At 39.4% G+C, this 27918-nt stretch overlaps 1 protein-coding gene across 42 annotated transcripts in view; it reads left to right on the forward strand.

The window, feature by feature from the left end:
- CAMK2D (calcium/calmodulin dependent protein kinase II delta) overlaps positions 1–17245 on the forward strand; it is a 161617-nt gene extending 144372 nt beyond the window's left edge. For 37 of the 42 annotated variants that reach the window (XM_026847789.1, XM_026847802.1, XM_026847799.1 and 34 more), the window contains 5 exons: positions 8039–8114; positions 9248–9342; positions 10517–10745; positions 14628–14677; positions 15216–17245. In XM_026847789.1, the coding sequence (XP_026703590.1) occupies positions 8039–8114; positions 9248–9342; positions 10517–10745; positions 14628–14634 (407 nt within the window). In that variant the 3' untranslated portion in view covers positions 14635–14677; positions 15216–17245. Of the gene's footprint in view, positions 1–8038; positions 8115–9247; positions 9343–10516; positions 10750–14627; positions 14678–15215 lie in introns of those variants that run through there. The other 5 variants (XM_026847792.1, XM_026847803.1, XM_026847818.1 and 2 more) reach the window with 2 other exon arrangements.
- The last annotated feature ends 10673 nt before the right edge of the window (positions 17246–27918 follow it).

Genomic DNA, 27918 nt, shown 5'->3' on the forward strand with positions numbered 1-27918 from the left:
AAAATGATGGCGCAATAGGTAGGATTTCTCCCCACAGATTTAGACATCCTCAACAATGTAGATACCTATATTTGAGCTAGTTGTCTAGACTCCCTTTAGTCAACGCAAATAGGTCAGATGAGTCACACTTGTCTTATACATCTATTTTAGGATATGGTGAATCGTGCCCTGAAAGTGCTTGCTTCTCTCCATTGACTAAGGGAGAGGAGTTGAGAGAACCAACTCACTTGTCTGTAGTTATGCATGTCCAAAATGTTGTGAGATTAACCCAGTCTGATGTGTACCGAGATATGTAGTTAAGAGTACTGAGTCAAAAAGTTTTAAGGCTTTTTTCCTTGAGAAACAACATGTGAGCAAGTAAGAAGCAAAATCATTTTGTCTTCTCGTTCATGTGCTAATCTGTAAAGAGGATATCTCACTCTTCCGGGAAGGTGCTCTACTGCTTGGCGGGGATTTCATAGCTGATTCAAAGCAAACAATAGTAAGGGGTATGCAGTTCCCTGATTTGGGTATTATATGGAAGATGAAGGTGATCTGTCCTTGCTGTGGATTTCACAGGCCCTGTTGCAGGTACTGTCTGCACTGAGCTTATTTGATGAGGTCTTTTCTGAAAGACCAAAAATACTGGTTTTATACTTTGCTAGTATGATGACTGTTCCTAGGATTATTTTGTGTTAAAAGAAATAATGTCAAAGAACAATTAAAAAGGTGTATTCCTACTTCTGTAAGATCAGTGGGGGTAATTGATAACTATTCCAGTATGGTAATTACATAGTCAATAATCTATAATATTGCTAGCAATAGAAAGATACTCCAGTATCTGAAAGATTTTCAGAACAAAAATACTGGTGTGAATTTTGAAAAAAATCATGGATAATATGGTGGTCAATCAGCTGCCAAAGATTCTTTTTTGTTTCACAAAACATTAAATTCATGGATAATGTGGTGGTCAATCAGCTGCCAAAGATTCTTTTTTGTGTTTCACAAAACATTAAGTTTTGGGTATGGGTATTTCTGAATACTTCATTTTCACATATCTACAGCTCATTTTTATTCAACACCTTCTCTTTACAATTAAAATATCAAAATATCCATTGCTCCTGCATGATTCTTGTAGACTGAGTTTACAAATGTTGCTTGGGGCTACTGGAAGGGAAGAAAAGCCCCATAGTTCCCTCCTAGAAAAACAGGGTTTGTTGTACTTTCTTTTCTTTCCTTTGATACTTGATTTCATTAGCTGTGAGATTGTGCCTTGTAGGTTTAAGGCATTTATAGTGTTAGATGCTTTCTACGTAAATGGTGTTCTTAGATAGTGTTCTTTAGATATTGGTGTTAATGGTGGTCTTTTATTATGAAAGATAATATTTAATTATGAAAGATATCCCCACCCTGTAGTTGAGTGGGTAAGAAAGGTAGTGAAATATGGCTAGAGGTTAATAACTCATTTAAAGTTAACCTATGTACTACAGCAGTGCTGGAGAAATAAGTTTAGCCAATGTTAGAAAATGTTCTGGTTTGTTCTTGTCGTCTTATCTGGTCTTTTTGTAGCTTGTCTTCATAGTATTTTTGCTTGACTGCCATTGTATTAGTTATATACTGTCTCACTTGCCAAAGCAGGAGTCATATCTTTCTGAACTGTTAATATCTTAGTACCATGACTCTCTGACCCTACGGGGATAAAGGTTATATTTGGAGAGTAGGTCCATGGTCTTTTCTTTAATGTATTTACTTCACCCGTATTCTGAGCAAAGAATGTCAGCTACCATGTTTTACACACAAGTTTGCCGTTTTATGGTAGCTTTCTGCTATACTATCTGCAGTCTTTTTTTTTTTTTTTTTTTTCAGGAAAATGGCCATATTTAACACCTTTAACTTATTTTAGTAATGGTACTCCCCTCACACCTCAGTTGTCTTAAAAACACCAAATGTATTTTGCTAAGTAATCCTTTTTTTTTACAGAGATTATATCATTTTATGCCATAGGAAGCCATTGCATATTCTAAAACAGCCTAAATGAGTCAGGTTTTAATTTATCCACTGGGTCTTACCATACCCCTTAGAAAAAGGAACTGAACGAGTTTTATCAGAATCCCATTAAAATTTTTGCATTTGCCTCTTGTCCCTTAAAGTGTTTTTGTCATTTATCAGACAAACTCTTACATGCCGTAAGACTCGGATAGTCCATGCACTCTGAGTGTGATATATTAAAAGGGAGGGGATAAGGCAGCCATAATACGCATAGTTGATTGATGCCAAAGAAACTTTTGATTCAGTCTGATCATCTCATCGCACTGTGAGAGAACATACAGATCTCTGAATGGCTTTAACCAAAGCCTGAAGTACGTTATTTAGGAAGTTCTTAATGAACATCAAATAAAAAGTATAATAGCATAAAATTGACACTATTCGGCAAACAATGTAATTCTTCTAGAATTGAATACAAGCAAAGTTTACTAGCAGATTTTTAAAAAATCAAATTAAAATGGTGATTGTAAGTGACAGTTATTGTAAGTGACAAGTCTATGGGACCTGATGGGATACACCCGAGGGTGCTGAAGGAGCTGGCTGGGGTGCTCGCCAAGCCGCTTTCCATCATTTACCAGCAGTCCTGGCTGACCGGGGAGGTCCTGACTGACTGGAAATTGGCCAGTGTGATGCCCATATATAAAAAGGAACAGAAGGATGATCTGGGAAATTACAGACCTGTCAGCTTGATTGATGGAGCAGCTCATCCTGAGTACCATCATACAACACATGAGGGACAACCAGATGCTCAGGCTCAGTCAGCATGGGTTTATGAAAGGCAGGTCCTGCCTGACAAACCTGATCTCCTTCTATGACAGGGTGGATGCTTATTGGATGAGGGAAAGGCTGTGGATGTTGTCTACCTTGACTTTAGCAAGGCCTTTGACAACATTTCCCACAGTATTCTGGTGAAACTGGCTAGTTGTGGTTTGGATGGGCACATGCTTTGCTGGGTGAAAAACTGGCTGGACGACCGGGCCCAAAGAGTTGTGGTGAACGGAGTTAAATCCAGTTGACGGCCGGTCACGAGTGGTGTCCCCCAGGGCTCAGTTTTGGGGCCACTCATGTTTAACATCTTTATTGATGATATAGACGGGGGGATCGAGTGCACCCTCAGTCAGTTTGCAGATGACACCAGGTTGGGTGGGAGTGTTGATCTGCTCGAGGGTAGGGAGGCTCTGCAGAGAGACCTGGACGGGCTGGAGCCATGGGCTGAGGCCAACTGGAGGAGTTTCAATCAGGCCAAATGCCGGGGGCTGCCCTGGGGCCACAACAACCCCCAGCAGCGCTACAGGCTTGGGGAGGAGTGGCTGGAGAGCTGCCAGTCAGAGAGGGACCTGGGGGGGTTGATTGACAGCCAGCTGAACAGGAGCCAGCAGTGTGCCCAGGTTGGCCAAGAAGGCCAATGGCATCCTGGCTTGTGTCAGCAATAGCGTGGCCAGCAAGGACAGGGAAGGGATCTCACCCCTGTACTCGGCACTGGTGAGGCCACACCTCGATTCCTGTGTTCAGTTTTGGGCCCCTCACTACAAAAAGGACATTGAATGACTCGAGCGTGTCCAGAGAAGGGCAACGGAGCTGGTGCAGGGTCTGGAGCACAGGTCGTACGGGGAGCGGCTGAGGGAACTGGGGGGGTTTAGTCTGGAGAAGAGGAGGCTGAGGGGAGACCTCATCGCCCTCTACAGCTCCCTGAAAGGAGGTTGCAGAGAGATGAGGATGAGTCTCTTTAACCAAGTAATAAGAGATAGGACAAGAGGTAATGGCCTCAAGTTGCACCAGGGAAGGTTTAGACTGGATATCAGGAAGCATTTCTTTCCAGAAGGGGTTGTTGGGCGTTGGAATGGGCTGCCCAGGGAGGTGGTGGAGTACCCATCCCTGGAGGTGTTTAAGAGTCCGGTCAACGTAGCGCTGAGGGATCTGGTGTTGTTGGGAACTGTCAGTGTTAGGTTAATGGTTGGACTGGATGATCTGCAAGGTCTTTTCCAACCTAGACGATTCTGTGATTCTGTTATCTGGCAGATGGGAACTGGCCAGATGCCTCTTTCTTAATGTCTCATATGTTTGCTTGTCCTTGTGTAGTTTGTAATGTATATTTAGATGGAAAAAGGAATTGGAGGTTTGAAAGAGCATATGTTAGGTGGACTCCATCAAATTTATAATAAAAATTTGGTAATTTTCTTACTGCTTTAATAAGTGCCAATTATTTCTGTCAGATGTACTTAACTTGATTCACGTGGCTGCCAAGTCATGGCTGCATTTTCATTCTCATTGCTTTCCAGTCTCTTTCCAATTTTCTGTTATTGTATTCCAGTTCTTCCCTGTCTCCTTTCTTTTCCTCCCTCCCAGGCTAAACTTCTGCTTCCTAGACAATGTATTTATAGGCTGAAATACTTTTGGTCTATATTTGTACTCTTGTCTCCCTGCACCCACATGCATACCTACACAAAAAGAATAAAATGCTAAGGTAAAAAAGATTCCCCAAAACAATCAGTAAGAGTTTTGTGTAAAATCACAGTGACTACTAAGATTTTTAATTATTCTTGGATGTCTGATGTTACTGAATATTTTATACTGCCTTGTTCATGACCATTTCTTGTAATGTTCTCTTTTGCTTTTAAATGAGTAAGGACTGAGAATGAGGGGGTTGCACACAGGACAAATAATTTCTGGAACTCCAGATTCTAAATTATACTCCACGTCTGTCTTTGTCTCTTGGTCACTTTCTGCCAATGAAATTGCGTATCAGATCACTAAATAGTAAGAAATCTAATTTTCTAACACATGTCTAATTATTTGTGTGTTGCTGAAAGGGAAGAGTAGCATAGTTCCTTTCCTATACAGTTTCACATGGTGCTTGTAATTTTGTAGAAGAATTGAGAAGTGAGTTGGAAGGCAGATGTTTTGGCAACATCTTTCTATTCCTGACAGTCCACTCGTGGAAAGACTTTGCAGTTCTCAGAGTACTGGAAGAACTGATGCTAGTGCTGGAGTTGGACAGTGATTGATTCGAGCCAGTGATCCCGCCTTAATCTCCTTTACTTACTTTGCTGGCCTGTAAGAGCTTCCTGATGGATATGTTTTGTATTCCATGGACAGCTCAGCAGACACAGCTCTACTAGGTGTTAGGATTGACCAGAGAAACTTTGCTGGAACCATATTCTGTAATACTAGGTGACTTTTATCAGAAACCTTCATGAAAACATGTGTCCCACTGTAATTTCATTTTGGAAGAAAAAACAGGGAAAAAAAGAACAATTTGGAAATACGGTTCAATTTCTTCCTTCTGGGCTTGATGTTGAATTATATCTTGTAATGTAGTACACGATCAAAGGTATGATTGAAATCGAACATTTTGATTGACCCAAAACAATTTTTAAAAAGCATCTTAGCAAAAATTTCCATTTTTACTCAGATTGAAATCAAGTTTCAAAATCTCAAAGATTTGCAGAGAGGAACTTCTGTCATTCACGTTCCTTTAACTCATAGTATTGAAGGCACAGATGTCAGTGAGTTGGGTTACCATTCAACTAAATTGAGCTGTTGCACACCATTCATTTAAAACAAACCAAAACACCTTAATAAGCCTCTGAGCTTGTATCACACAATGTTGTGTGAATATATTCAGATATTCACTGTGATTTGCTGTTCCCTGTCAGAGTATATATAACATGTAAGTTAACTGTGGGATTCTCATGGTAAAATGTCAAACAGAAATGAATTATGTTAGTGAAAAAGGGAATATTGCCAATTGTCTCTAGCCAAATGAATGTAAAATTGTGTCCACATGGTTTCATGTTTCCTGTGTTTGGAAACTATAACACCTTTGTAGATGTTTTCATTGCTTACATTGTTATCCTCTAACATGATTATGTAGCAGCTCACCAGAGATTTTTACCTCATTTTCCGCTGTCTGATTTAATAGTCTGTGATTTCCTAGTCTCTGATTAGAATGTGTTACCCGTTTTTTTAAGCAAATCCTTTAGTTTAGTTATATGTGTATGAGATGTTGCATGCAAAACTTGTGATTTCCTCACTGCATGAAGTCTGCATATTCTGGATTTCTTTTTGCCAGCTTTTTCTAACACTGCACCACTATCTCCTACTCAACCATCCTACCACTTGGCTTGTGCTGACAATCCCATACAGTGTCCATAGTTTGGTCTATATTGTTTAAACATATGACAATGGAGTCATTGCTGATCTGCAGTCAAGACATCTCTTTGTTAAAATTCTTTGTTCTTTCCACAGTCTTTGTAGAAAATTAAAGCAATTCATACTTGAAATATTCTTACCCATCATGCTATCTAGTAGTCAAGAGCTACTCACAGCCTTACTAGACCTTTATATCCACTTTTTTCTCCATCGCTTCTTTTCTTGATGTGTTTTTTTTGGTGCTTTTTATCTGAATATATTAGGTGGGCACTTTCTAAAAGAGATGGTGGAGCGTAAAACAAATTAAAAGGTTCTTTAACACCGTCATGACAGTTCCTGCGTTACAGCATTGGAGGCTTGCATTCTGCCTATGCTCCCCACATTTTCTTTTTGAAGAAGAATGTGAGCTCTCTCAATACTTTGGCTTTAACATTCCAAGCATATTTGCGTGTGTGTGTTAATAGTCCAGTCCACATGTAGGAGTGTGCAGGAAATTACAACTATTGCTTACTTGCACAAGAAAGCTACTACAGCTTGGCTACTTGCATTTCCTTCTATTTCAAGCTTGGTCCTCCAAATTGATTTTCTGAGGCTTAATAAGGAGTTGAATGTAGATCCTTACAAATGTACCAGTAAAATCTCTTTCCCTTACCAATTTAGTATTAAACTAAATAAAAAAAAAAATATCTGTATTTGGGAATAGTGACACTCTGGTTGATCTTCATCACTGTAAGGTTGAACTTTACCAAATTATAAATGTACAGTGCAAAAATATAAACATCTGTTTCTCAAAAAACAAATTTTTAAAAGTAGAAGTCAGTTTTCAAAGTGAAGTCAGATTTTCCATCTTGATAAAGTCTCTTAAACTTTGCCCTTCTAGAGTAACTGATATTAGTAATAACCATACCACTCTGCAGGAATTTGTTTACTCTGCACTAGTTTAGTATACCTCCTATCAGCATTAACAAATACTGAACTGTGAGCTTAGTTCTTGACTGATAAAGGAGAAACTGTTTCACATACTTTAGCCTTTGAAGCATATGCAAACACTGCTTGAGTTTGAATATTCTTACTGGAAATACATATTCTGCTTGTTGTTTTTGATGTATTATTCTTCCATTACTATTTAGCACTTTACTATTTATTAGTTAGTGGATTTACCATAATATTGCCAAATGATCTACTTGAGATTTATCGTACTATACCTGCATTAAGCATTTTACAAGCAAAAGATAGGCACAATCACAGAAGTCAGAGCTGAAAGACACTGTGTTGTAGTTAGACCTGTGTGGATGTGGATGCATTATAGGTAATTGGCAAGCTTTGCACCAGAGGTTATTGATTATAAGCTTAAGGCCTAAATTTCTCTTTACTTAAATGTACACATTTGGCCAAAGTGAACACCAAGTGTTACAAAGATTCCTGAAAATCAATGTTAGACACTTGAAAGGTAAAGGCCCCATGTGTATATGAAACATTAGATCATCGCTTGTAAAACAATAATCAGTTTCCTTTAATTTGAAGTTAAAAGTTGGAGTTGGGGTTGGGGTTTGGTTTTGTTTTGATTTTTAAGCTGCAGATCCTTCAGTAAAGGAAAGATGATTAGAAGCATGATAGGAAAGTGGGCTGATCTTCATGTGTTTACTTTCCTCATGAATACAGGAGTACGTTGAAGCCAAACCAGTGTAAAGCAGCAATATAACATCATGTCCTTTGGTCACAGAAAAGGAAGAGAAATGGCCATTGTGCCAACTGAGGAATGACAGGATACCTTTGTTATGGTTGTTCTTCTGACAGCCTTTCAGCTGTCACCTTCCACTTTGCCTTCCATTTTAAGAGTTGTATTTGTATCTCTCTCTAGCTCGTAAGCAGGAGATTATCAAGGTTACTGAGCAGCTGATTGAAGCTATCAACAATGGGGACTTTGAAGCTTACACGTAAGTTTTCTCTTTTAGGAGGGAGTGAGGAGGTGATGTATTTGTCACTGTATATGTAAATACGCATATTTATATGGAGTGTGTGTGTTTGTATTTATGTATTGTTGAAATTCATTCTCAGATGCCCCCAAGAAACACCAGACGTGTTCATTGCTGCTTTGCCCTGGCTTTACATGAGCCTGTTTGCCAATTTCAGAGGAGCTGCTAGTCTAAATCCTGTGTAACACTTTGCTGAGACAGGTCATAATCCTGATGGAAAATATGCAGTGCTCTATCTTGGCGTACAAAAGTAAAGTCAGGTTTGTGATTTAGAACCCAGAGAACACAGTAGAAGTTTCTTCTAGCAGAAAATTTTTATTGAATGCAGAGAAGGATATTAGCTAGGATCCCATTTGTACTTTGAAGTGTGAAAGACCACATGAAATGTAGGTTCCACTGGCCTCGATTGAGCACTGTGCAAGAATTTGCTTGGGGAAAGTGAACCGATTTCTCTCTCAACTTTTCTCTGCAGAGACACAGTTTCATTGCTGTTTCTCTTCCTACATCAAAAAATAGTTTAAAAAGTAGAGGAAAGACTTTCTCAGAATTTCTTTAGGGGTCTCGTGTTTCTCTGGGTGGATTCTCTCCCGTTGCAGCACAAGCCTCACAGTTCTACATCAACACTGCTTGTCCTGTTAAACACTTGCCAGCACTAAACTTTAGTTTGACATGATCACAATAAAACCTTTGTTGTATGAATGTCAAATGGAAACTTCTTCCAAATTCTTATCTAAACTCTATCAGTTAAAGAAAAAAGTAATTTAACTTAAATAATGATGTGACATTAAAAATGTCCTTTGGATTGCACAGAAGCACTTTTCAGAGTTTGTGGAGCCTTCTTTGGCAGTCTTTTATTTGGTCAAAGATGTTTGATAGGAAATCTAGTCCACCTAAAGCAAGATGCCAAATTTACTAATTTAGGTGAAACCAAAATTCCATTATTTGTCCCCATTTAAGCTCTATTCTTTTCCAGTGTGATGGCACAGTTAAGTAACATAGCTGATGGGAATAAAGGAAACATTTAAAAAGTAAACTCTCCAAAGATGTGTTACATAACTGCATGTGTTTATTACAGAATTTCCTCTTTTCCACAGAAAAATCTGTGATCCAGGCCTTACATCTTTTGAACCTGAAGCTTTGGGAAATCTAGTAGAAGGGATGGACTTTCACCGGTTTTACTTTGAAAATGGTAAACATTCCTTTCTCATCTCTGTTAATCTTCATCTGTTCCTTGTGATTGTGTTTCTTTAGTCGAAGTAGCATTTTGATTTGGGAGATAATTGATTTGGGCAGGTGAAGGAAGGTTTGGGTTTTTTTCAGAATTCTGCTATATGTGTTTTTCTGTCTGTTTCTACTGCACTCATTCACACATCATAGGGCACCTTGGGTAGCAAGGGAAAGTTTCAGGTATTTCGAAAGAGAAAGTCAAGTATTGGGGGAAAAGAGAAAATCATGCTGTGAGTATACTTAAAGGTCACAAGGTCACAAATTGTGTAATTACAATGATTTCAACTAACAGCACTTCCAGTGAGTACATGATTTATTGGGGAAATCATTGTAGAGGCTCAGTCTATACACCTGAGGATCTGATCAGCTGTCTTTTATGTATTTGGGGGGTGGGGTGTATGTACATATATATATATATATTACAATCATGTCAGCTATTAGAAAGAAAAATTACCCATAAAGTGGGTTTCATAAAGTTTTTGAGGATTATGTAAAGTAGGTAACTATTTTAGAGCACACTTGATTCAAAAAGAAATAAAATATTGTAAATGAAGATACCAGTTTATCCAGTAATTTCTGAGGAATGACTGATCATAAAATGGGATTATCATATTCCTAAATCCTCTTCTGTTTCCACAACAGCATTTCCCATATTTTCCTTAAAATGTTTCCTTTCATTCCACTTGCTTTTTAGGTTTTATAGATACTAGCACTTAAGAAAATGCCACAAGAGTGAGTTAAAAGCTGAATTATTTTAACTGAAAATATTAAGTACAAATGTCATTAGATATTAAACACAGCAGTGATATGGTAGTATTGGAAAAACTCAATTGGGAAACTCAGGGTGGTGGCCCCATGTTATTTAATCCATATATGCACATAGATTAAATGATATCTAATACTTAACATTTGATTGGTTTCTGTATAGGAAAGGGGAAAACATACTTTATGCTCTGAGTGTGCTCATTTCTACAATGTACTTGAACTAGTTGTCAGTCATGATTATCAGTAAACAATAATTATTACTTTGTATCTGCAAAGCTTAAGGGTTTTTTTGTAAAATGGGATATGATGAGTTATTTTGGCTTACATAGGGAAAATTTAATTTATCCTCCATGTGTGTGTTTGTTTCCTAGCTTTATCCAAAAGTAATAAGCCAATCCACACCATTATCCTCAATCCTCATGTCCACCTTGTGGGTGATGATGCTGCTTGCATTGCATATATACGACTCACACAGTACATGGATGGAAGTGGGATGCCAAAGACTATGCAGTCAGAGGAAACACGGGTCTGGCACCGTCGTGATGGGAAATGGCAGAACGTTCATTTTCACCGTTCAGGATCACCAACAGTACCTATCAAGTAAGAAGCAATTCAGACCACGAATTTAAACTATGTAGGTCAGACCAGATAGTCTAATAGCTGCTTTTGGCCTTAAAAACTATGAAACCATCCTCTTGATCGTGTAATTTTTTGTGGTCATTTATGCAATGTGCATTACATTTAGTAGTGTGCATTTAGTATTGGTACAAACATTTCTAAAATAATGCTTTTTTTGTTGTTGTTTTCAACTGTGATGCCCAGTGATCCAACTGAACTGACAGCTTGAAGAGTAGAAAAATGTTTTAATGTAGATAAGACTTGATACAAGTCACACAAAATTGGATTGGATTGGAAAAGCTGAAATAGAATTTCAGGAAAACCTGAAAAAATAAAAAGCAATAGGATATGTGGAGCTCTTAAAGCTGACAGGAAGGTTTCAAGGAAAAAAGTATCCCTGTTCGGAAAAACTGAAATTTGAGTAATATTTGTTGTGATTTCCAGCCACTTCTACTTATTCAGGCCTGGTTATGCTTGCTGCAAGTTGATTATGAGCCAGTTTACATATTTACTTTGTAAATTAAGTCATAGAAGCACCCATCATATTCTTAACTTTTCCCACACTCTTTCCTTAACTGCTGAATAGTCCCTATCTAATAGTTATGACATTTATGTGGGTAAGCCTCAGAATTCTCCCATCACTGTTTTTCTCTTTTGTTCATTCAGGCATCTCTGCATGCCCTCTCATACCCTCAGAGTCATGCCGTGACTCAACGCACACAAACCTGAATTTCTTGAGCCAGATTTTCAGCAGTGTAAATTACAGCATGCTCATAGTTGCAATAACAAGACAAAGTCACACCTTCTTCAAGAGGTTCTGCTCAAGTCTCTTGCTTTTCTTCTGCTTGCAGCCTTTGCTAATGCTACTGTGTCCCGTAGAGCCCAACCTCACTGACTTCTGGCTTAGGTTTAGGCTGTTTCCAAATTAGGCAGCACTGGTGTAGGCCTTGGTTTGCTCAAGTGTGAGACCGTTCTGTAGGATATAATTACATTTGTGTAAAGTGTCTTAATGTAGACAGAGGCTGAATTTCCTGGCGTGGATGAGAGATAAGAGCTTTGATTTCATCCTTCAAAATTCATCATGTCCTATATTCTACTTCTTGCAACACTACTCTCCCATATGATATAATATTTGATAAAGAAGATGATAGAATGATGTGTTAAACTTCAGAGGGGATGATTTTATTTTCTTTTTTAATTTAGGAAAAAACCCTAATTTGATTACCTAGTGATAACTATTGTATTTTATTTAAAAATGTGAAACCAATGGGAGCAGGAACCATGTTGTCCTTTGTTTTTCACATTCCAGCTGCACTGCCAATGTTTAAACAGGTGATACTGAAAGAGTAGTTACATTTTCTTGAAATGTAGTGTTATGTAGATTTTTGAAGTTTTCATATGGAAGTGTTTTGTCAAGGGGTCTTACCTGGGTATGTGTACAGCCAGAAAGCATAAGTGAAACAGGTTCACCTGTCCCAGTGCAATCTAGAGAGTGTTTATAGCAAAGTGACATTAAATTGGACTAGAGAATTATTTAATCTTCTTTGTTGGTTTGGGTTTTTTTCTTCTCTGTTTTTTGAGAAGGGTTTTATTTTGGGGGGTGTCTTTTTTTTTTTTTTTTAATTTAGCCATATTTATAGGAAACAATCCTAAAGAGAAAAGGCATTTATGGCATACATTTTTAGATACCTCACCTTTCAGACTGCACATGTCAAGGGAATGCAGTCATATGTACAGACCTAAGATTTGCCCCTCAAAAGTAGTGGCAGTGTTTAGAACTTGTGTGATGTCAGTTCTTTACAGCTGCTCATGCTCTCTAATAAGGATAAGGATTTCTGGGACTGCTGAGGATGGAAGAAGAAGCTGAGAGGTAATTTTTTTGAGACTGAAGGGTTATGTCTGTGTCAGTGGGTATTCTGAGCCTATGGGGTCAGACAAAGAAGATTTCAGGATTGCGAGAGGGTATCCAAGCTGATAAGGTCACAGAGGAGTAGTGGCTCAAAGCCTTAGAGCATGGCTAAGACTTATGGAGGGATGCTCTGAGATAGCAATATAGCCGTAGATATGTATCCCTTATGTTGTAGCACTGGCAACGATATCACTAAATCCCTTATCTAACCCTCATCTTTAATTTGGAGGGATTTTTGGGACTTGCTAATATCACTCTTCTAAAATATCATTGGTCTGATTTCCAATCTAAATTTTAGTTGGATTCAGTATATCCTTGATTATTCTTATTTCATTCTTGTTCTCCTACATTGATATGAGCTGTTTTACACGAATGCTGATTAGATCACTTCCCACCATCTATTTTTGTAGGGTAAATAAACAATGCTACTTGGTTGGCTTTTTTGTATAGGATCTCCATTTCCCTGGCTACCTTAATAGCTCTTCACTGTCTTTTCTGGTTTGAGGTTTGTCTTTTCATTAACTTGAGTTCTTCTGAAATACCACGTACAGGTCAGGGCTTTACTTAACTTCACAATATCCGTCTTTTCCCTGTTGAGAATGCTACACTTGCTATGTTCTGGCATGGTTTTTGCACTTTTGTCATCTACATCACATCAGCAGATCCTCTTAAGACAGCCACATATTTATCATTCACTGTTATTTCCAACCGATGAGTATGCGGAAACTTTTGCTGAGCATGCAGCTTTGTACTTCCTAGTATTATATGTAACATTTCTGGATTACCCAACCCTCAAGGTTATTTAGTGGTTCAAGCACAATACTCTTGTTTCCCTTTGTATTTATAGTGCCTTCCACCTAAGTGTAAGTATACTACATGAGATCAATCCTACTGCTTGTGCTCAGGTCATTGGAAAAGACTAGTGAGTCTCCTCCAGGTTGATAGTTCCCTGTTCAGCACAAGCATTGTCATTTTTCTTTTAGTTATTTTACATATTCTTTCTTTAATCACCACTTCTCAGGTTTAACTGGTAGATTCCCATGTAGCACTGTGCTAGAACTCACCTTCTATAACCCATCCTGACCATTTTTTAGATTGTCTTGAACATCAACCTTAATTTTCCCAGTCAGAGCAGCAGTGTACCAATAATTCCATTTTGGGAAAACTACAGAAGAAATATAATTAAAATACTGTTCTAGATTATCCTTCCTTTGTTTTGCAGTATTTGTAATTTATACAGTCTACAGATATTTATATAATTATTACCAATTCACAGTAGCTAATAATGGCACTTCCATAAGAAAAATATATCTTACACATAATGTCTGAAGAATTTCAAATCTAATAAATTTGCAAAAGCAATTATAGCTGTGATCTGCTTTTGCAAACGTAATATCCTAGATTATGTCATATCAGTTGCTGCAAACACAGTAGCTTATTTGTTTTCAGGACTACAGTAAGGAGTGTGCGTAAATCTAAGGACAGAACTGAGCTCTTTGGTACCTAGAGGTATATGGAAATGTTTCCTTATGACAGATAATTTATTTGGAAAAAATATGAACACAAATGTATATTTAGTTTATAAATAAATTTTATTTGTAGTGTTTGCTGCGAGTCAGAAAAAACAAGCTTTGGTTTCTGTCTTGTCCATTGTTTTTCTCTGAGTAATGTGACTGATGGTAGGAAATTTTTCTCTGTATTCCATGTTCTTAGGAACTTGTGCTAATGTGTTTCTGCAGAACTGTGTCTGCATGTCTGCAGAGAGAGGACCTGAATGATATGGGCAGTCAAAGGGGTATTAGACCTAAAGCTGACTCCCAAACCTAAATTCAGACCTGAGGCTTCCAGCCTTATGTTCCATCACTTATCGTACTTTACAATTTCTTATACTTTCATAAATTAAATACCAAACAGCAGGAAGACTTAAGTAAAGAGTTTGTTCTGTGTTTGTACAGTGCCTAGCACAGCGGGATCACAATCATGACTTCGACCCCTAGATGCTACGGTAATACAAATGATATTATAAGCTGAGTTAGTTAACTACTTGCTTACACATTCCTTTTCTTGATTTTCTCTTTGCCTACGGCTCTAGCATGTCTTGCATGTAAATGACATCTGATTCTTCCTTGTTTACATGGTTCAAGTTTTGTATGAGAATCTCTATCCATGGCAGTGTCTGTAATGTATATGCTGATGAAGTAAGTTAAAGTCAGAGATTCACATCTGAATTCTGTCCTCTCTCCTTTAAGAAATTGGTTAAGTCACTTTGGCTTCCTGCCACAGTTTCTTTTTTTTTTTATTTTAATGGCCTCTCTGGCACATTGTAAAGATGGAAAATGTCTGTAAAGTGGTTTGAAGAATAAAAGAATGCTTTGCCTGAGTGTTTGGGGTTTTTTTCCCTTGGTTTTCTTCACAATACTCTGTTAAATGATCTTGAGAATTTTTTTAATAGTATTGGATAACATGTGAGCATGTATTGTTATCTGGTGGTGATGTTACTTCAGTAATGGCAATTTGTTCTTTTTTTTTTTCCTTCCTCCTAGCTAAAAATATCAGCGGTGCCGCTCTTGCATTTTCTGTATCCAACGCACCTGGTTGATTACCATCTTGGCCATCCCGTTCTCTTCATGCATGTTTCTGAGTGCATGAAGTTGTGAAGGTTCTTCATGTAACACATTTGTGATGCACCATGTTGCTGTATATTCCATCTGTACACTGTTAACATTACAATGAAGGTGATGTTCCATGCAAATAGAGAATAACAAGGCATAAAAGACAAAAAAATACTTGATGGACAGCAGTAGACACAGAACACATTTGGCACTTCCTCCATTTATGCCAAAAAAAAAAAAAAAAAAAAAAAAAAAAAAAAAAAAAAAGTATGTTTTACCCTCTTTTTTTTAAGACCTGTTTTTTGATTCCTCCTTTTCCTCCAAGTCCCAGGATTTTGCTTTGGTTCTGTTAGGAATGTTTAGGATTTCCGCTGGCAGCTCCATTACTGTAAAAGAGATTTTTATTACAGCATGTAGATGGACGAAATCACTGATAAATGTGGAAGTGATAATATCTTGGCTTTGTACCAGCTGAAGCCTTCTTAGTTTAATAGTCTATGTAAACTGGAAAAATCTCATAATTTGCTGGCTTGGTCATTTCAGAATTAGCTGTCAACATTCTGATGAGCCAGCAGCTTCTTTTTTTTCTTTTGAGTCTTTATGTTTGCTTTCTTACTATGATAATTGAAAATTTCTGTTGGGTGAATGAGAAAAATTAAAAATTGTAAGCAACTAAGTGATGATTGAGGGGCAGGTTTTGAGAATTAACATGGAAGAATAGAGAAAGATTTTTATCACTTTTAGGGTGTACTGTAAATTTTTTAAGGAGGCTTTAAAAATTATAAAATTTTGGTTAAGTGTAGACCAGTTGTGTGGTTAATACACTTGAGAAATATTAGGCCTTAAAAGCTTAGTATGAAGAATTTACTTACATTACACTGCTGCTGTTGCTTCTCTGGAAATGTATTGTGGATACACCGGTTTTCTAGTGAGACTAACACTTTACCACAGATCTGTTTCTCCCCCCTCTTCCCCCTCAATCTGCTCTTGGTTTCTTAAAATCCTCGCTCAGTGCACAGTATCAGGGGTGACAGTCTTTGCAGCATTACTAACTTGTTTTGGCCCTTGATTTGTTGCTGCAAATGCCTGTACACTGCACGGGGAATGCTCCCAGTGTCAGTTCAGAACAGAAACTTTCTAACAGGGACTACCATTGCTTCCCTTGTGTTGCTGTAAAAATACATCCTTGCAAGCATTTAGGTTTATTCCCTTTCATTTTTAATAGAAAAAAACAGGGATTGGTTATTTCTTTTTTTTTCATTTGTAATTCTTCTGTTACCAACAGGGCTAACTGTTTTCTGCAGCGCTGTATAGTGCATGGTATCTCAATCGATGTCCTTTTTAGCGGTTAAAAATTTACAACTCGGCAGCCTGAAGTTTTTAATATGGAAAAGCTTCCTAATTTGTATCATTTCACCTTTCTGTGTTGATTACTAATCAAAAGCAGTTCTTAAACATTTTGATGTTGTTACTAGTGGATGTATGGTAGATGGATTTAAGCTTCTCTGATAATTACTACATGATTTTAAACAATATATATTTAAAATAAGCATCTACAATAAATGTGTTGAGCCATATTAACCTGCCAATGGAATCTGTGAAAAAAGTAATGGCCTCATTTTTTTTCTCATTAATTTCTTTACCTTTTTTTTTTTTTTTTTTGGTGAAGCGGCTATAAGTGGCATAACTGTATTTAAAATTAACAAATTAGGTGTAGGGTGGTTTTTTTATACTTCTAACATAGCATGTGGTGTTGACGTATTACTGTAGACCAAGTTTGTCTTCCACACCAAGACGTGAGGAAATTGTGATTTGTTCTCTCCACCACAACTGAATTCTACACTTATCTTCTGTCATTTTGGAACACTGCAGTTTACCATGGGACACAGTGTACATATTTCTTGCCATAATGGTAAATGATTGATATATTTAAGGATTAATAAATTTGTGATTTCTGCTGACATTGTGCTTGTGTTTTAATTTCCCAATTATGATTCTTTTCACTGAAAAATGTGTAGTGTCTGAATTAAGAAGTCAGAGGCACAGATGCAGTTTCTTATGAGGTGAATTTGCAGCTTGAAATTTTGAGTGTTTGTTTTTTCATGACTTGTCTTTTGGTCAGTTCTTAACTGCCCTTCTTGAGGATCCAATTGTACACCATTTATGCTGGACTTTGTTTCATATGCTCAACCTGTAACACAAGATGCTGTAAGAGCAGTTACTGTGTGTTTAGCAATGCAGACCATAAAATGCATTAAGTCCATAAATAATTAGCATTTAAATCAATGTACCACTTTAAAAGCTTTCATATACGTCTTTAGTGATTTTAGGCTTTCTCATTCTATGCTGAGCCACAACTGAGAACAGTCCTTTATACCAACAGAAAAGAAGGACCGAGGGGGTGGAGGAGAGGAGACAACTTCCAGCTTTCATGGGTCATGAAATGCAGATCTGGATCATTTCTCTGGTTCTGTGCCAGGGGCAGCATAGTTGAAAGCTAGACCTGTAGCAATGGCGTTGGTGTGGCAGTGGTCCAGCAGTACTGCCTGTTGAAGGAGCAAGAGCATATTCTTGGCTGTGTGAGAATTTTAGTGCTTCCTTTTGTGTGGCATTTTGCTATGTATTTGTAAGCAAAAAAGAAAAATAGTTAGGAGAGAGCTCAGAGGTTTGGAATGTTTCGGTAACCCCAGGGGAAACAAAAGTGGTTTAGTCTGTTGGGAGGTTTTATATTTTGTCCTATCACTTCTACCTACTTTGTTTACTCATTTTTTCCACTAAATGCTATTTCAGAAATCAGTTTGAGTTCCATTTTAACTGTGTGCTTGCAGTAAGCTGTTTGACAGCAGTGGAATCGCTACTGATTTCAGGTATGTAGAGAGGAAGAGAGATCAGTGTGTAAAGTATAATGATGAGTATCAGGGCGGGGAGAAAACATTTACTGAATATCAGGTTGAAGATTTGGTAGAGGGACAGTGGGGTTTTGGTGTTGAGGTTTTTTTGTTGTCCTTTTATCGCACAAATGTTTTAATCTGCTGCCTCCTGGTGGCTTCTTGTAATGATGTATTTTATTTAGAAGTGCACAAGGAGATGCTATTTGTTCTGAGCAGAAATGAACCCAGTTGTTTTATGCATTCACTTTTTTAATGTAAGGAACACAGAATATTTCAGAGGCTGAAAATTTCCTTTTCCTGGGTCTTGAATATACACTATGCACAACCTGAAGGAATCAGATTGATTCTATTTTCTAAAAATGGGCTCCCAGAACACAGTTAAGAAAATATACATCTGTCTCCTAGAGTTGTATATTAAATCTGGAATTCATTGTGTCAAAGATTACTGCTTGTTCAGTGTGCTATTAATCCTTTGTAATGTATTGTTTCTTTGGATTGTGTGCTCACAGAAAACCATTACTACGTCCTTCTCAGGACTTTTCTTTCTGTCTTCTCAAATTTGTACAGTCATACCTTATACGTACCTCATCTTAAGAAAATACTATTATTCAAAAAATTAACTGTATTAGGTGGAGAATTGATCCAAATTTCTTCAGGAGATTCAGCTGCTTTCTTCCTAACAAATTATTGGTAAAATACAGACAGCTGTGAGTAAATAGGTTAAAAACAAATAGGTTCAGTGCTGCAAGGTCCAACTGCTAAATGTCAGGTTCCTGCAGGGAGAGCTGCTGTAGTAGAGGCCTGACACGCCTGTGCAGGAGTATACGGAGGCTTTGATCTCCATGAGAGAGGAGACTTACTTTTCCTGAGGACTTACATATGCCTTGCATGTATAGCAGATTAGAAGTCTTTCCTCTCTTCTCTCTCTCTTGCACAGATATCCATGGCCGAGCAAAACAATTTGCAGGATCTGCTTCCAAGACAGCGTGCAAGTAAAGGAGAATGCAGCAGTTCTGCATGCCGGTATGCTGCAGAGCAGCAGTAAAAGGCTGCTTGTTTCTAGCATGTTCTTGTCCAGACTCTGAACCCAGGCAAAAGGCACTGCAGACAGTAAGTTTGGGGAAGATAAGAACATTTAATCACAGAATGTGAGGGGAGGAGAATGCAAAAAAGACAAGCTGATAAAAAACAAGGTTTACAAGGTGAAGAGAGAGCAGTATTTCCATATTTACAGAAATACTGCATCCTTTCTTTAAAGATGTTGCCAGAATGCAGCTGTGGAGCTGGACCATTTTGTGAACTAACGGGAAATTTGGCCCATATAACCTGTTTCATCATAAAGACCTCTAAATAGTTAATAAAAACAGATAGTTGAATGTGACAAGTGGTTGGAACAAGGTTGTTTCCCTTAGAATAACAAGGACTGAGTCCGCATAGCCACAGAACATTCTCTGAAACGTTACTTTAAATTGTAGTGTAGAATTTATCAGGAATCTGACACACCTTGTGACAGCTAAGGGCCTAGGTCTTGTAATTGCTCACTTCTGCTATTCCCTGAACTCAACCCATAGTGGAAAGATGCTGTCTCATGTCAGGGCAGAAGAAACAGCAACATGTATCAGAGTTCCCTGCTCACTCTCAGGTATTTCCCAGTGTCCTAGAAAGCTGGTACAGGAGGAGAAGAGAGCAACATTTATTAATAAACTTACTGCATTGAGAGAGTTCATGGCAAACAAAACAACCCTGAGCTGGGAAGGAAGAGATCACTTCGCTCTTTTACCACTCCTTTTCCCACCCTTCTCAGGCATTCAGTGTTGGGTCTCTGAGAAGACAGCTGCCCAGGACTAAGGCGGTGACAATCACAGATTGCTAAATAACACACGTAGTCAAGGGAGCACGCTAGCAAGCAACCAGCCTGATAGCTGAGGTAAGAGCCCATGTTTGTGTGCCTGACAGCTCATTTTATAAGCAAGGTTATTGCTGAACATTGGTAAATAAACAGAAGTCAAACCTTTAATAAGGATGGAGAAGACAGTATTCCCAAGCAGACACCTCTTATGTTACAGCAAGACATCAACTTAAACACCATATAAAACTGTTGTCATGTCCTATGCCCTGGAGAGAGGGTAAGTACCAGAGCAAGAAGCAATCATTGGATTTCTCTTTCCTGTTCTTGCATGCACACAAGAGAGGAAGTAAAGAAAGACACGTCATATCAGCAGGTCTGAAACTAACAATGGTGGTTCCTGTTGTTTTTCTGAACAAAATCTTACTAGAGAGTAAAGTACAGAGGCTGGGCCATGCCAAAACTTGTGTGCGTTGTTCATTGTGGCAAACAGAGTTATGGAAAACATGCTAGTTGACCTTCATGAATGAACTCTGTTTCTCATGTGGATACCTGAACTCCAAGCAAGTCTTTACAAGGGAAAAAATATACTAAAACAAAACCCAAACTGTATGTTTGTGTAAAAAACCCTGCTTATATCCCACTATATTATCAAAATTTTAAGTCATCAAACCACTGTATTACCAAACCAAGATATAGGATCAAAAGTTATAAAAGTGCAGATTTATTTTTCTAGTAGTTAATACTGCATCAACACAGGTAGGCTGAGGGAGTTTAGCTTTCTTTTGTAGTGACATATGGGTATTCTTTTGGTTTTGAGCAAAAGTAAATATTTTAAAGTAATACATTTTAGTAAATTACAAAGATAATTTATTAATTTGGATATTGTTTGCGTAGCAGATTAATGACAGGTAATGTTTGGTTTAGGTGAATAATTGGCAGCTTTGCTTTCTTTTCCATCTCCTAGCAGCTGCCTAAACACACTAATTTATGAAACTCCCACAGACAGCACTCCCTAAATCTAATCTTACTGAAATGTTATCCTAAGCAGGAGTTTGAATACAGCACAGCACCTTTACATGTAATAATAGGGATTGGCAGCATGCCTGACCGTCTTTGCAGGCTTTATTTCTGATCCTCTGGTTGGCCTTGGGGCTGCCTGTAGAATATGGTGTTGATAGGTGCACTTTTAACTCTGATGTGGCAACTTCCATTTCCATGCTTTCACTGTTATTCTTTGTATTGGTAATTTTCACACTGTCTCTCTAGATCCTAGAGAACTAAAGGGTTCTATGAAAGTTGGACAAAATTACCCTTTAGTTAAAGACTTAAATATACTCCATCTATGTATTTTTAAAAACCTAGGAATACTAACTCGTTTCCAGCATCTGAGAGGGACCCACTTCAGGTCTGCTTCTGTTGATCACCTACAGGAACTTTCTTCACAGCTCCAGGTCACAGCACTTTCACATGATTGAAGCAGTTTCTAAATACAGTTTGAGGCATTTTAAATCATCCATGAGACCTGAAAAATTTCACATTTGTGGATCATTACAATGGTAGAATTCAACTGCGTGCTGGTAGTCAAAAAAAAAAAACCAGAAAAACTCAAGATGTTACAGCAAGTACCCATGCAAAGAAATCCCTTTTAAAGAGCAGTAATAGATTTTTTTTTTTAATTCTGCCCTAACTGAGGAAGTGATTAAAATGAGAGAAGAGGGAATTTTATTGTTCAACCCATTCATCCTTCAATAGAAGTGTTTAACTGATAAAGTGTTATGACACTCGAAGTGCAGGTGTGGCAGGCTGGCCTGTGCTGGCCCCTCCGGAGAACTGAAGTGAAATGCCTCTCAAAGCTATCACTGCGGTTTGAGATAGATCTGGGAGCTCAGCAACACAATTCATTTGGTGTGAATATCGTGTTTCATCAAATGTGACTTTTTTGTGTGCACATGGCTGGAAACATAGGTGTTGGCACATCATTCTGTGATCTGCTGTTGGAGGCACCGTTTCAGTCTCCTGCTGGTACCAAACCACTCTGTATAAATAGTTAAATACTCTGTGATAAAGACAGACAAGCACAGCAGCAGCAGACTGATTTCAGGTCCTGGATGTAGAGCACTTTTTCAGGGATCTGGAAGACAAAAGTAAGAATTTTTTGCTCTTTTTCATTCAGGCCAGGTATCTGAGTATAAGTGTCTGTTATGCAACGTCAGTGCCATAACCACCAAGTGAATATTTGAGATGACCTTTCTCCGTTTTTTCACTGAAAAATACATAGGGAAGGATCTAGTTTGTGTTTCAGTGCAGCGCAAAAATTTGTCATAATCTCCCTAATGTCAAAAGCAGAAAGGATCCCTTTCCCCGGGCACCTGCTAATTGAAGGTGCCACAAAGGCTGAAAAATTAATGAACACAAACCTAACGGCAGGAAACATTACAAGTCTCTTCACTTAAGTAAATGTATACATTTGATAATTTCAATATGTGAGCAGATAAAATAACAAAGGCTTAAAAGTCCTCAGTTGATGCTTTGCTGATCTCTTCTTTGTAATGAGTTTCTTAAGATTAGGACCCTGAGGTACACTAAGAGGCAGCATGGGAGAATATTTACTTTCTCCTCTATAGTTAGATAGTGGATCTTGGTGTTTAAGTCTTATCACATTCACACCTTTCTATAAGCACTGTTTCCCTCTTAAGACCAGGTTTTCACACACGACAAGACAGAGCTACTTTACATCCCACAAGTCTTATGCTGTCTGCCAAACGGATATGTAAAGGGGATATTTGAGAATGGAAGAGCCAGGGGGATGAGAAGTATACTGTTTTCATTAAAAGGCCTTAACAGCTCATGCTACTTATCTCTGAGGAGGGGTAGCTGGCACAAAGACCTAAACATTTTGATGGTGAGAGGAGAAAGCAGTCTGAGGCTTCTCTGTTGTAAGATCCCTTCACTCATAGCTGCTGCTCCCTGCCCCTCCACTCGGATGCTCACCTTCCCTCTGTTGCCTGGTGCTTGTGCCCTGCATTCGTCCTCTTCTCAAACCCTATCACCCTCAGAATCACAGAATCATCTAGGTTGGAAAGGACCCTGGAGATCATCTAGTCCAACCGTTCGCCTAGCACAGTTCCCACCTACAGCATATCCTTAAGTTCTAAATCGACCCTACTCTTGAACACCTCCAGGGATGGGGACTCCACCACCTCCCTGGGCAGCCCATTCCAACGCCTAACAACCCCTTCTGGAAAGAAATGCTTCCTAATATTTAATCTAAAATTTCCCTGGCGCAACTTGAGGCCATTCCCTCTTATCCTGTCGCTTTCTACTAGGCTATAAAGGTTCAAACCCAGCTCTCCGCAGCTTCCTCTCAGGTAGCTGTAGAGGGTGATGAGGTCTCCCCTCAGCCTCCTCTTCTCCAGACTAAACCCCCCCAGTTCCCTCAGCCGCTCCCCGTACGACCTGTGCTCCAGACCCTGCACCAGCTCCGTTGCCCTTCTCTGGACACGCTCGAGTCATTCAATGTCCTTTTTGTAGTGAGGGGCCCAAAACTGGACACAGGAATCGAGGGGGGGCCTCACCAGTGCCGAGTACAGGGGTGAGATCCCTTCCCTGTCCCTGCTGGCCACGCTATTGCTGACACAAGCCAGGATGCCATTGGCCTTCTTGGCCCCCTGGGCACACTGCTGGCTCCTGTTCACTGGGCTGTCAATCAACACCCCAAGGTCCCTCTCTGACTGGCAGCTCTCCAGCCACTCCTCCCCAAGCCTGTAGCGCTGCTGGGGGTTGTTGTGGCCCAAGGGCAGCCCCCGGCATTTGGCCTGATTGAAACTCCTCCAGTTGGCCTCAGCCCATGGCTCCAGCCTGTCCAGGTCTCTCTGCAGAGCCTCCCTACTCTCGAGCAGATCAACACTCCCACCCAACTGGGTGTCATCTGCAAACTGACTGAGGGTGCACTCGATCCCCCCGTCTATATCATCAATAAAGATGTTAAACAGGAGTGGCCCCAAAACCGAGCCCTGGGGGACACCACTCATGACCGGCCGCCAACTGGATTTAACTCCATTCACCACAACTCTCTGGGCCCGGTTGTCCAGACAGTTTTTTGCCCAGCAAAGTGTGTGATTGTCCAAACCTCGAGCAGTCTTTTTTGCCAGGAGAATGCTGTGGGAAACGGTGTCAAAAGCCTTGCTAAAGTCAAGGTAAATTACATCCACAGCCTTTCCCTCATCCAATAAGCAGGTCGCCCTGTCATAGAAGGAGATCAGGTTTGTCAGGCAGGACCTGCCTTTCATAAACCCATGCTGACTGGGTCTGAGCATCTGGTTGTCCCTCATGTGTTGCATGATGGTGTTTAGGATGAGCTGCTCCATCAGCTTCCCGGGCACCAAAGTCAAGCTGAAGGCCTGTAATTTCCCGGATCGCTCTTCCAACCCTTCTTATAGATGGGTGTCACGTTGGCCAATTTCCAATCAGTCGGGACTGCCCCGTTCAGCCAGGACTGCTGGTAAATGATGGAAAGCAGCTTGGCGAGCACCCCAGCCAGCTCCTTCAGCACCCTCGGGTGTATCCCATCAGGTCCCATAGACTTGTGTACGTCTATGTGATGCAGTACGTCACTGACTGTCTCCTGGATTGCAGGGGGGTCGTTCTCCCAGTCTGTATTCTGGCTGTGAAGGCTGGATTTCATCAATACAACTAACCTTGCTATTAAAGACTGAGGCAAAGAAGGCATTAAGCACCTCAGCCTTCTCCTCATCACTTGTTACCAAATTTCTTCCTGCATCTAGCTGGGGATGGAGGCTTTCCCTGGACTTTCTTTTGCTACTGACATACTTATAGAAACTTTTCTTGTTATCCTTGATTGCAGAGGCCAAATTAATTTCAAGTTAGGCTTTAGCCCTCCTGATTTCCACCCTGCATAGCCTCACAGCATCTTTGTAATCACTGTGTGTGGCTAGCCCCTTCTTCCAAAGGCTGTAAACTCTCCTTTTCTCCCTGAGTTGCAGCCAAAGCTCCCTGTTCAGCCAGGGTGGTCTTCTCTGGTGTCGGCTTCTCTTAGAGCACCCGGGGACCGACTGCTCCTGAGCCATTAAGACTTCCTTCTTAAAGAGCGCCCAGCCTTCCTGGGCCCCTATACCGAGAACGTCCCAGGGGATCCTTTCAAGCAGGTGCCTAGACAAGACAAAGTCAGCCCTTCTGAAGTCCAGGATGTCAGTCCTGCTCAGCTCTCTCCTGACCTCTCTAAGAATAGAGAACTCTATTATTTGTGATCCTCCTCCCTGCCCTTGCAAAAACCTTGAGATTAGTACCCTGTGGCATTTAACATGTTAAAAACATAGTGACAACACATGCCACTCTTTGAATCATTTGCTTCTTATTATCTGAAACTCCATTCTCCATATTTTTTCCACTTCCCTTTTGTCTCTCTCTTTTATGTGAGACCTGTTCCTGGGGCACAGTCAGCAGCTGGAACATTAGGCAGTATTAAGGGGTTTAGTGTTGCTGTGCTCTGGTGTTGGATTAGGAGGCTTTTAAAAATATTAGCTAATTAATACTATGTCACTGGCAGTAGGCGAGCATCACCTACCTAGTTTTATGGCTAAAAAACTGACAGTATATAATTTGCCCAAGGCCACAACGTTGATGGATGACAGGGGTTTCTAGGTACAAGGGTGAGTTTCATTCCCTGAATGACAGCAATTACAGTCTATGTATGAAGGATTTATGACCAGAATTATAAGGAGAGCTTAGAGAGCCTCACACTTGCTCGCTGCATGACATGTAGCACGTCATGACTTGTGGCATTTGCTCGTGTTCCAAGTCCTTGCCATGGGAACCTCTCTGGTTTCCAAGCTGGCAGTGAAGGGGCGGTGTCCCAAATAAGTTCCCTCTGAAAAGCAAGGTTCACATCTATCCTGGCAACTGAAATTAAGCAGTAGTTCCCAAATCTGAGAAAAGCCACATCACAGCATTCTGAGGGCAATACTTGAACTGGGGGTGACAGCAATGTACTGCTGTTCTCAACAGAGCATGTGCTAATACCCTGTAAATTTGGAAGGTTATACTAGTTGGTTATATTAGCTAAAACCAACTTCCTGCATCTGTCAGCAGTTCAAAGCCAATACATCTGTAAAACATTAGCAGTATATTTTCATCATACATCCTAAAAAAAAAAAAAAATCAAGTTAAAAGGGAAAAAAACACCAAAAATCCCTCTCAGAAAATCCCAAAACCATAGTTAAGGGTTTTTTTTTCCCACTGATACTAACGTACAAAAGCAAGAAGAACCTGATTTGATATTTAGTTGCCTGATGAATCTTTCTGAGCTGGCAGTTAGATAAAAGGAGGAGATTTGAGATAGTGATGACTGATGAAGATATAATTACAAGGTTTCAGTTTTACAGTGACTTGGTTAAAATTACTGTGCGCATTCATGCAGGCAGAGTCTGAAGCAGAATAAAAGGTTGTCTGTTTACATATTTTTGAAGAAGTGACTTTTTTAATGTTATAATAATTTGAGGTTTTCAAGCTTCCTATTTCAAAGAGCCTTCTTGGTTCCTGCTGAAACAAATACATTGATAATTTTCAGTTTAAACTTCAATTTGAAGATATTCAGTGAGCTTCTACAGTGAAGGATCATCCTCTTCATCAGTTCACCCAACATGAAAAAAAACATTCCTCTGTGAAGAGGCAAGACAAAGGAAACTTGATAACTGCAGCATTCTGTTTGCAGATAAGAGCTGACAAAACCATAAGAGAAGTTTAGTGACCAGCCCAAGATAGCTAGGCTGCCTATACTAGGAGATAATACCAAATTTTCTGGGTCCTCCTCCAAGTCTCTGAGCACAGAAAATCTGTATTGCTCTCCAGGTCATCACTGTGAGGTTCTGTTATTTGGCCATTGTTACAAAGCAGACTGCTCCTTTCTACTGGCTGAAAATGCTTGATGCAGTCTAGAAGCTAATACAATAGAGGTGACAAGCCAAGTAACTGGCGTCCTCAGTCTGTAATTAAGTGTGATTGAAAGGAGGAGTTAGGGGCAGTAAAAACTTCTATCCTTCATCTTTTCATTAGCATCTGCTTGCGGAGCTTGATGCTGATTTTCTATTACCTTTCAGAAAAGTGGGCTGGATAACATAGTTTAGCTATATTCTTACTATTGGGAGTTGATTCCTTTCATTTGCTACACTTTCACCCTCCTTCCAGGAGGTAGAATTTATGTACACATGACATGAAATACATCTCTTCGGTTTATAACTTCCATCTCCTTTGGGGAAGCGTGTCTTTGTGGGAGATATGAAAACAATCAAGGCCTATTACATTCTTGTTGCTCCTCAAAGAAAAGATATGGATGTAAAACAAACTAAACCAAGTTCAGATTTACAGTCCAGAGCTTATTGGTGTCTAAGTCCCTATGAGATAATTCACAATTTTAGTTGTCCAAGTAGAAGGAGCTCAATGCACAGCTTGCATGGCTGCAGTCAAGTCATTTCAGCTATGTGCAAACTGCTTGGACCAGAACTGCTGATTTTCATAAAATAATGCATACTTTATGTTATGCTTTGTGGCAAGAGTCTGGTGTGATCAGCTGTCCCACTGCATGGAAATAACCTCAGAGGAAGTATTCATCAATTCTGTGACAATTTATTAGAGTACCCACTTTTTATTTTTGTCAGAAGTGACAACTATGATGATGATGATGAAGAATCTGAGCACAGCCTACATAAATGCGTATTTGTATCTATGGGAAACATTCATTTTGCTTCACTGCTGCCAGCCAGTCTGTCTCCTCTCAGGAGTCAGCTTAGGTCAGATGAGTGAGAAATGAGATGCTTTTGATTCATAACTCAGGATAGCATTTGAGAAGTTTCTAGATAGGAATACTTTTTAAAGCTGA

This window comes from Athene cunicularia (assembly GCF_003259725.1).
Source record: "Athene cunicularia isolate RWA chromosome 4 unlocalized genomic scaffold, athCun1 chr4_part2, whole genome shotgun sequence".
Taxonomy (NCBI): Eukaryota; Metazoa; Chordata; class Aves; order Strigiformes; family Strigidae; genus Athene; species Athene cunicularia.